General features: G+C 41.5%; 3 protein-coding genes across 4 annotated transcripts in view; 1 reads left to right on the top strand and 2 right to left on the bottom strand.

The window, feature by feature from the left end:
• LOC118330275 (ras-related protein Rab-19) overlaps positions 1 to 1,198 on the top strand; it is a 3,638-nt gene extending 2,440 nt beyond the window's left edge. The window contains exon 5 of the mRNA XM_035664761.1: positions 604 to 1,198. Within this exon, the coding sequence (XP_035520654.1) occupies positions 604 to 878 (275 nt within the window). The 3' untranslated portion in view covers positions 879 to 1,198. The remainder of the gene's footprint in view (positions 1 to 603) is intronic.
• hdhd5 (haloacid dehalogenase like hydrolase domain containing 5) lies at positions 1,198 to 5,786 on the bottom strand. Its single transcript, XM_035664759.1, has 8 exons — positions 5,415 to 5,786; positions 4,792 to 5,007; positions 4,586 to 4,698; positions 4,003 to 4,096; positions 3,885 to 3,918; positions 3,621 to 3,795; positions 3,336 to 3,524; positions 1,198 to 2,743 (listed from the first exon to the last, which is right to left on the bottom strand). Exons 1-8 carry the CDS (start codon positions 5,523 to 5,525, stop codon positions 2,320 to 2,322), a joined length of 1,356 nt encoding a protein of 451 aa, XP_035520652.1. The 5' UTR covers positions 5,526 to 5,786; the 3' UTR covers positions 1,198 to 2,319.
• A 770-nt stretch (positions 5,787 to 6,556) lies between these two features.
• On the bottom strand, positions 6,557 to 9,937 carry ccdc77 (coiled-coil domain containing 77). Of its 2 annotated transcripts, none has more exons than XM_035665203.1 (11): positions 9,850 to 9,937; positions 9,309 to 9,495; positions 9,061 to 9,203; positions 8,738 to 8,834; positions 8,489 to 8,585; positions 8,292 to 8,383; positions 8,016 to 8,164; positions 7,620 to 7,881; positions 7,294 to 7,419; positions 7,007 to 7,159; positions 6,557 to 6,857 (listed from the first exon to the last, which is right to left on the bottom strand). In XM_035665203.1, exons 1-11 carry the CDS (start codon positions 9,882 to 9,884, stop codon positions 6,711 to 6,713), a joined length of 1,488 nt encoding a protein of 495 aa, XP_035521096.1. In that variant the 5' UTR covers positions 9,885 to 9,937; the 3' UTR covers positions 6,557 to 6,710. The 2 variants fall into 2 exon arrangements, with proteins under 2 accessions (XP_035521096.1, XP_035521097.1); XM_035665204.1 differs by having other exon boundaries at positions 8,292 to 8,380.
• Positions 9,938 to 10,201: the final 264 nt, after the last annotated feature.

Genomic DNA, 10,201 nt, shown 5'->3' with positions numbered 1-10,201 from the left:
CCAGTCCACACTCCATATTGTGGCGACCCTCCGGTTCCCAAGCCAAGTCCCTACACACTGAGCTACTACCGCCCTGTACTTTCTTTTGTTTATCTATTAACTGTTTAAGTATTTCATTAACCAATAACTCCAATTCTCCAGAGTGAAGTTTTGCTGCATTTCTCTGTTAGAAAATTTGTTATAAATAAGTTAGTAATTTATGTAATTTTTCAAACAGAAATGCTGATGTGTTATCTGGTTTCTAGCTCCTTGAATGTGAGGATTTCATGCTTTTCTTTGTCATATATAATAGTAAATGGAATACTTTAGGGTTTGTACTGCTGGCGAAGGAAACAAGGATTATGAATATTGAGCTCTGGCAACTTGTGACATTGTGGCATTTTTCACAATTGTCTGACATTTACAGACAAAATAACGTCAGATACTGATAATAAAAATAATTTTTAATGGAAGCACTTTTTTTAAATTGTGCCTTTGGTGATTTGCTCCTTTGATCGTGTTACCTGCCAGGTGCTCAGCATTTAGCTCTAACTAACATGATAGCTGTCAGATATCTGCTCCACTTTTTGTTTTCAACACTTCCTGTTCTGTTCGTCACTGCAGGTAATAAATCAGACCTCCACGCTCAGAGGCAGGTGTTGTTCGAGGATGCGTGCACTCTGGCAGAAAACAACAGCGTGCTGGCTGCTCTGGAAACCTCAGCCAAGGAGGCCCAGAACGTGGACGCAGCCTTCATCCTCATGGCCCGGGAGCTGCTAGCACGCAACGGCATGACCATCACAGACGAGGCCCCTCAAGACTCGCTTCAGTTCATGATCAATAACAGCTCCCACCCAGTCTATGGCACCCTGTCTTCAGATAAGAAGTGTGGGTGCTGAGTGGTGATGTTTAAGGCTTGTTTGAAAACCGGTGGTGGCAACCTGACGTGTGATTGAAAAGTTTCTCTAGGAAGGAAGGCTATTTACAGAAGCTTTGTTTTATGGGAAACTACATAGAGTATGTGGAATTGTGTGTGTGTGTGTGTGTGTGGATGTATGTTTTGTATATGTTTTGACCTTTAATATTTATACAGTTAGTAGTATCAGTAACACAGGTTTTAAATGGCGGTTGCTTGTAAAATGTATTTTGTAATATTCTTGTGAGGTTAAGTGCTGTTGAATGTGATAATGACTCGAGCATTACGAACCACACCTCTGCTTGTGTCTCTCATCCTTTTTAATTGTTCTTTCATGCAGTATGGCTTTCACGGTACATTTCCAGAGTTCCATAGTTTTAATCTGCAATTAGACACCTGCATATGACACCCTGTTATACCTGTCAGTTACAAATATAACCAGCACGTTATGACATTTTTACTGGTGCTGCAACTATACTTTATTTTTTCTCCCACAAAAGTCCTTGAATACAGACATTCACATGAACCATTCATAAGATTTTTATAACTAAAACCACTTTGCAGAAAAATAGCACCTTTTTCATTTCTGTGGTACTTTGTATAATTCTGATAATTTCACAAAATAGCACTAAAATAAAATGAACATACTCTGAATTAAAGGCTAAAATCGAAACTCATGAGGTACTAAACTGAAACCTGGCAACTTAATCTCATCAGCATTAGTGGTTATGCATTCACCCTAGTTTAAGAACAAATCAAGCTGAAATATGATAGCAGTAAAAACAAACAGCAGAACTGGTCTAGTTAAGACCTGCTGGGGAGGGTGTATATTTTGGAAAGGAAAGATGACCCACTTCTGTAGAGTGTTGTGCAAAGTATAAAATCTGGACAATACGTTGTTTGTCACATCACAGATGACATTATCTGGCTGAAAGTGTTGCTATGTTTGAACTCTCATCCATGAACTTGAACAGATCATTTATAAAAGTCTGAGTGTAGTAAAAATGCATGTAACTCAACAGATACACTTGAGTTCTTCTTAAAAAAAGTGACAGCCAAGACAAGAAAGGACACACAGCCAACTTGATGAACTGGAGTCCTTGACATATATATATACACACACATTAGTTAGGCCCATCACATCAACAGTAACTTAGTATTGAGTTAAAAAACTACCACGTATGACCGACTTAAAATGTGTGTAACTTTCCTATACTTGGCGTTAAACTTCATATTGTTGCTTTTTGCAGCTTATTGCATGGCACTTAAAAGCTCTAAGACTTAGCCACAGTAACAGCTACGTCTCCCCTGTAATAATCAGGGGTATCGATTATTAAAACAAAACCCATAAAATGTCTACTACTACCAGTTAAAGGATGTTAGAGCTCTTTACTGGACGGCTGTGAGATAAGGTGACACTCATCCTAGTCCAGAGGCCAGCCTTCCTCCTGAAACACCATCTCCACTGCCTCCTTTACATCCTGCACCACGAAGGACGGCTGCGTGAGGCTGGGGTCAAAGCGGAAGTCCCTGTGACCGTGGAAGATTTGCTGCTCCGTGACAGTGTGCGATGGGTCTGAGGGCAGCTCCTGCTGGTCCCTGCTGTACACTCCTGTGCACACCAGGATGGATCTGCATCCCTCGGGAAGGTCCTCCTCTTCCCCGAACACGCTTGACGCTCCGCCTAGTTCGGCTGATGTCATTTTCAGGGTGTCATCAATCGTTTCCGCCAAGGCATCTGCACCTCCTCCGCCACTCTTAGCCTGCATCTGGGCCTTGGTACGGTGAGAGGCCTGGAGGTAGCGGTTGTAGAGGTTGGCGCCGTATATGTCAGCCATGGGGTTGTCACTAAAAAAAAAAGAGATGGATTGACAACACATGGCAAAGCTTTTGTGTTAGATAGAATGATTAACAGCATGATTCTTAAACAGTTCCTCCAGGATTCTGTGGGCTGATTTTGGATTAATGGGGATTTCATGGCATTTTTTTTTTGTATAAATAAAATCAAAATCAAAGGCAACTGTCATGAGGGAGCTTAAAGGACCAGTGAGTAGGATTTAGTGACATCTGGTGGTGAGACTGCAGATTGCAACCAAACAAAAACCCCTTGACCAAACTAAGTTCAAAGCAGAAACTACAGTGGCTGCAAAAGTGCAAAAGGCCCTATCTAGAACCATTGTTTGGTTTGTCCGTTCTGGGCTACTGTAGAAACATGGCAATTCAACATGTAGGCCTCTGTAGAAGAACTCCCTCTGTAGATAAAAACTTCTACGGTAACAAAAACATAACGATTCTTATTTTCAAATGATTATACCCTGATGAAAACAAACCTATGAAGTATTCATATTTCATTTCTGCCAACAGATCCTCTTAAATGTTACACCCTGACCTTTAAGTGTCAAATGTGGGTCTGAAGTCAAGAGATGACTGAGTCACTCACCCAATAGCATACAGTGTCTTCACAGGTGAGGTCCAGCCAAGTTTCTCCGCCTGTTGTCTAATCAGCAGCTCAGCATAGTTATAAGTCACCACGCTGGGTTTACCAATCAGAGCCTCGTACTTCAGCTCGTAGCCTGTGACCTTCTTGTACAAGCTCTCCAAGCACACCAGGAACATACCGTGTCCAAACCTATGAGACAGGAACATTTAGTACAATAACACTGCGTTTAATAATATCTCTCAGTGTGTGAATTACAAACTAATGTGTGACACACGCATACCGCACCTGGGATTCTTCGCCTCGGCCATCCACAGCAGGTCCATGTTACAGGCCATGACCGGGATGTGAGGGTACTGCATCGAACTCCAGGCATTGTCTGGGTTCCCATTGGTCAGGAGCACGTCAACGATTAGCTGGAGGTTGGTCTCCCATCTGATTGGCTCACCAAATAAGATGACAGCTGTTGGAGCAAACAGGTGAAGAAGGAAATACTATAAAGACGGCCATACATGTGTTTATTATAGACTCGGACTGTATGTGGAAACATACCATCTATTGGACGTAAGCCTTTGGAGGGTGGAATCTGTAAGACATTATACACAATTGATAAGATGTCTAATTATTCTGTAAGTAAACATACAGTGGCTTTAATATTAATACTACTTACACTGTCTTTGGGCCTTCTGTTGTGATCTACGACATCTAGGAGAGGATACGCCTCTCTGAGCATATCTATGGTAACAACATCCTGAAAGCCCAGGCTGAAGTTTGGTAGGTTAAAGTCAAACACAGGTGAGCAAGAGTTACAACACACATAAGATCAAACAGAAGATACCAGACACTACCGGCTTGCAACTGAGGTATGAATTACTATACTTCTTTATATATTAGGAAGGTATTAACCACTATTTTAGTTGTTTAGAGACTTGTGGAGTAAAGAAAGTAAGAGATTAAAGTCCAAGGCTTTAAATATCCACATATTCACTTGGATTAATGACAAACCACACATGAGAAAAAGACAAAACGCCCTCAAATCCCTCAAGACGAATTTAAAAAAAGCAAGACATCTGTGAAATGGCCTCGCTGAGACAGTCAGGCAGCCAAGGGAACAAAGGGTACAAAGATTAAATACTGATAACAAAGTGGGACATGAACAAAAATACACTGAATAAACAGAACATGCACACTTTTAAAAGGTCAACATCCAGAGGGAGGGCAGAAACCAAAGTCTCAGATTTAAGACAGGATACTTGTGAGCGACCTCCTCCACCGGACCCTGTCCCGACACCAGAACTCGCATTTTGTGGAACTGAGTAAACATTCGCAGAGGACTGTGGGACAGCATCACCTGGTCTGGGGACACCTGAGATAAAGGGAGTGCACAGATAAATGCCGATATAAGAGGAGGAAAACTCTGACATTAAACAGTATGAAAGGTGTTAAATGTTCAGTTTACCTCCACCTCCAGCAGATGAGACAGATGCTCAGCTTTGGTCTGCCTCAAGCTGTTCCCGGCATTGGTGACAAACACCACGGGCACCTTGTATTTCCCATTGCCGTCCACCAGGTTCCTGAAGATCTGCTTGGCTGCAGGGATCGGCGTCCTGCCCCGCACCAGCACCCCATCGATGTCAAAGAGGAGTCCAAAGGAGTTCGGGCCCTCAGGAGGGAGCTGTGGTGGCATGTGCAGTATGAAAACATAGGGTTGTTCATTAACTCGCAGAGACTTTGTTCCCCACAATATATATACATATATAAATTACACACCACACTTTTATTGGAGTAGATAACTCACAGATGAGTGAACTGAATGAATACGATTGTAATAACTGTGGTTGTAAATGTGTGCTGTACTCCATATTAATCACCAGTGTGTGTGTGTGTGTGTGTGTGTGTGTGTGCTGAGATTGGCTTCAGCATGGTGTTCACTGGGTTTCTTTCTATATATTTCCCCTTTAACTTTTAAAATGTGAAACAAGTACATCAGCCAGTTGTTAAAAGACAAAAAGGACATCTTAACTTTGTCTCAATTCACCTCTGTGTTAATTTAAATAAGGTTTGAATGAAGCATCTACTTACATGGCTATAATTTCGAGAGGCCGAAGGCGAGTTGTTTACTTGTTTTGCAGCTCCCTCGCAGCTGGATCTCAGCAGCTGCCAACCGGCTCTCAAAGACCTTATTCTCTGCATTTCTCCGGGCACTTGTGCGTAAAAAGCCGGCGGGTAAACAACAAACGGTGATAAAAAACAAAACAAAAAAACAAACACTGAGCCGAGCTAGCTTTAGTTGAGCGGACAGTAAACTTGCACACTAAGCAAAATGTGACGACTGAAGAAGTGGGTCATGGTATCTCAAACAGTGAGAGTCAATACTCCGACTGCGGGCTCTCTCCTCATGCTGTTAGTGAAGCTGCCATCATTCAGTAAACACAATCTCTAATGGCAATCAATGAGCATGCGCAGAGCCGCAAACGCGACACGAACTTCCTCATAAGTACACTAGTACGTCACATTATCCCTCCGGAAACAGTGGGAGGAGTTTATTTCTGCAGAAATGAAACTGAATCAATCACTAATTATTTGCTTGGAAGTTGTGACTTAAATATTTGAAACATTATTTAAAAAAAAAAACATTATTTAATACTTTATTTTGTGATGTTCAAATATAAAGTATATATTTTGTAGTAGCTCCTTTTATGTCTATTACAACCTTCTATTTTATCTTTTCGTGTTATGTTGTGTTGTTTCTTGAGTTGCTGTAACTTGCAAACTGCCCCAGTGTGGGGTAAATTAAATCTTATCTTTTTTAACATATGTTAGTTTTTCTGTCCTTTCCCCCTCTTTTTAGGTGAAAATTAAATAATAACAGAGAGAGAAAAAAAACACACACAAACAAGCAAAATATGAACTGTAAAATGTAAAAAAAAATACAAAATACTACACTGAAGAGAGAGCAAAAATACAAATACAAATAAATACTAAATTGAATGAAATTAAAAGTGAAATATTTCTAAAAAGAAAACAAGTTTTTGGCTGAATTTAGCATTTTGTTTCAGTTTTAGGGTTTTGCATGCTGACTCACTATCATGTCTTACTGGGACAGCTGAATAAAACTGAGGCCTTTGTGTTATAAGTAACACTTGTGCTTCTCCTACTATGACAAATCAAACATTTCTGCTGTGAAAAAGCTTCTGGGTGGGTGTTCTTTAATTGAAAAACCATTGCAGCAAAGCATCTTTATTAGTCCAGTAGTACAAAATAGAAATAACATTGATTCTAAGTTTCAATAATAAACACAGTGGCACAGACATACATGACATAGACTTCACATAGATCATCCTCTATAGGCAGACACAAGACATCACAGTGAATTCTTCAGCTGAATCGCAGCTCATTTTCAAGTCCATAGATCTTCGCCTTCAGCGTCATCAGCTCTCCCTGAACCTTCTTCGTCCTGGCGTTGGTCTGACGTACCTCATGCAGGATGGCCATGTCCTGGTTAGGCCCAATATTCAGAGTAGCCTGAAGCAGTGGATACGTATACATCAGGTTAAACCGTTTAAATGTACTGAACTATGATATCAGCAGTATGGAAGGCGACAACTGTGAAATTATTTTACATGATTTTATGATCAAAACTGAAAAAAATCATTTTCAAGACACAATTTTACCTTCAGGAGTTGTTTTTCTACATCTTTAAATTTCTGTCTGAGGTGCTTCAGGTCCGTCTTGAAGCCCTCCACCTCCATGGCTCTCCTCTTCTCCAGCGCCTCGTAACGCTGAGTCATCATCTGAAGACGCTTGGCCATTTTATCCGACCGGTCCTGCACGCATTAAGGTTCAAAGAGTCGAAAATATCAGTTACAAGACACTTGGGGATCACCGTAGAATATGTAACAATCGACCAGAGGTGTGTATGAAAACTTTACATATATGACCTTCAGTCCAACCAAGGTACCTTAAATATTTCCCTGCCCACATCGCCTTCTTCTCGGATTTGGGCCAGTTCTGTCTCCAGAGTAATACACTGCTCCCTGTACATCTCTGCCAGACGGTGGGATTGCTTCAGTTCCTCCTGCATTGCCTGATGAAATATATTCATTTAAATAAGGTAAATAAAAAAGTAAAAAGACCTTTGACACTCTTATATTAAAGAAAAAGGTCATCAATATTATTATTTACATTTCAAACAACAGATACTTCAGCAGAAATATTAATTAAAATTAAAATATATAGATATTCTAATTTAAACATTATTAATTAATTAAATGACATCAATTTTACCTTTAAGTCCTCCTTGTGAGTCTGCTGTGACTCTGGCTGAGGCCGGGGGAGAAGCAGGGCTGTGCTGCTGCTGGGCTGCCACGCTTGGCCCAGCTCGGCACCGGTTGACCCAGTCTTCCTCAGACGGTTGTGACAGGAGTCCAGCTCCCTCAGCAGTCGGTCCTTCTCCACCATCCAGCTCTTCTCATGAGCCCGCGACTCGAACTTTAGCTGTAAGAAATCCCTGGTGCTCTCATGCAGCAGGTTCTGGGTTCGCTGGAGCCTGAGGTATGACATTATCATTCAAAGTGATATTTCCAATTTTTCACAAGTGAGCAAAATTAAAGGGATGTTTAAAAAGCATGTCTCAGCTGTAGGTCCGACAGAAGTAGTGAACAACTGAAAATGGAGACCCACTTGTCAGTCAGAGCTGTGATTCGCTCATGATCTCTGTGCTGCTGTGCCTTTGCCTCCTCTGTTTTAATCCGTCGATCCTCCAGGAGAGACTCTACCTGCTCTTTTGCCAGACGGGTTTGTTCCTCCAGCTGAGCCTGCAGAGCCTCCACCTGAAAACATCAACCACAAAAGAAAACTTTCAGTCCTACATTATACGTTCCAGTATTAAAAATGAATATGGTGGTAATGAGAGAGAATGGAACATAAATTCCATTTCCTGCATTCAGAAAGACCAACCTGTAGTAACAATGTCTGGTTATCACTCTTGTATTGTTCCAGGCTCTCTCCATTTACTCCATCTGCTGATTTTGTTCTCCTGCTACTCTCTGCTTTAAAAACAGACATGACATAAAAAAATGGCACACACAATGGCAGACAACATTTAAATATTATTACGGTTAGAAAAGGCTTTTGCAAAAATTAAAAAGTCAAACCTTTTCTGGACACAGCAGGTTTTAGCATTGTTGGCCTGAGATTGAGATTTTCCTGATTTTCCAATCTGGACTCAGCGCTCCTCTGTGTGATAGTGACCTGAAATATATCATGAAAGGTATGCATGCAAACCTTTATGTTAAACTCTTTTGTGGCGACACCTTAAACAGCAATTAGAGCTATAAGTCGTGTGTTTGACATGACAAAATGTTCGCTGTGTGAAAGGTCCACGGTGAAATAAACGTGTGTACCTTGTGCGGAGGTTCCCGGTGCATATATGTGATTTCTCCTGCATCAGGACCCACCAGGGCCAGAAGGTGCTGGATCTTCTTCCTGTCCTCCAACTCTCTGTACAACAGTGAATAGTTAAATGGTTTTATGTACAGAAGTGCTTGGAAGAATAACGGCAAGAAAATACTAAAGACAGATATTAAAAGGCCCTGCACAATCACACAGGTATTTTCCTTTACTCTGACTTGTGCCCACATAGTCTTGTCTTATCAGGAAAAGTGAAACACCTGTATGTTTGTACCATGTACTATTACTATGGTTTAATCACCAACTGTGCACCCACCTGATCTTTAATCGGTCATTTTCTGCATAAAGTCGCAGAGATTGTTCTCTCTCTTGGAAAAGGTAGACCTGCATGTCACTCAGAGCGTTTTGCAGCTCCGCGATCTCTCCGTCACGCTGTCGCACCTCCCACTGTAGCTTATGCTAGGAGGATATCCGCGACGGAAAAGAAGACAAGTTCAAACGAATACACTCTACTAATACACACTGGAAAAGCAACGTCTCATGCGGCTTCTAGCTGTGTCTCACCTGGTCATCGCTGAGGCCTTTGTATTTCCCCAGCATCTGCAGCAGCTCCTCGTGTTCTCCGTCAAACTGGGCGATCTTCTGTCTGTAGAACTCCAGCAGCTCCCTGGAGGGGCGCAAGTACGCCAGCCGCTCGTGGATGGGGGGAAGTGGGGAGTCAGGTTCTCGACCGGGGGTACGGATGTTGGTTCTGTAGTAAAAAAAAAAACATGTGGATAATGAACCCTGCTGTATCTTTTAACATATAACATGTGTGTAAGTGCAGTACACGCCTGCAGAAAACCTTACTAACAGCAGGACATTAAAAAGAGACAGATTAGCCAGGCGCTTAAGGAGTAAGACCAGATTCTTGTAGGATAAGACTTGATAAGACCGTAACAGTGGGGGACCAGACCGACAAAATCCCATCATCATTCAGGGAGATTAGAGTTTAAAAGCTTTACATCCGTATAACAATGTTCACTCTCAGTGCTACGGCAACATTTATCGTGCAGGGAAACCAAAACAATATCTGTCCTCCTGCGTGTTGACTGTACGATCTTACCGGTGCGGTGTCGCATGTTTTGTTGGAGATCCCATCCCGGCACAAAACACTGGAAACAAAAGTGGAGAAAAATGTGGCTGTTATCAATACTGCAGGAAAAAAACAAGACAGGGAAGAGGCAAGCTTGAAAATCCAGTGAGGGGGTCAGCAGTAGTCGACTATGTACAGGATATACATGTTAATACAGATATGTCAGCTTGGGGAGCCACTGTGAGAAATCCTTGTTAGCTGAATACTGAAAAATGCAATACAATTTAAATGTTTGTATTATTTTACTTTATAGTTGTGTCCTCTTGTTTTAGGAATCGTCTATAAGATAAGATAAGATATTCCTTTAATAGTCCCACAATGG

This window comes from Morone saxatilis, unplaced genomic scaffold, assembly GCF_004916995.1.
Source record: "Morone saxatilis isolate NCDOM2014 unplaced genomic scaffold, NCSU_SB_2.0 Contig2, whole genome shotgun sequence".
NCBI classification, from domain to species: Eukaryota; Metazoa; Chordata; class Actinopteri; family Moronidae; genus Morone; species Morone saxatilis.
This window is presented reverse-complemented; position numbering and strand designations above follow the sequence as displayed.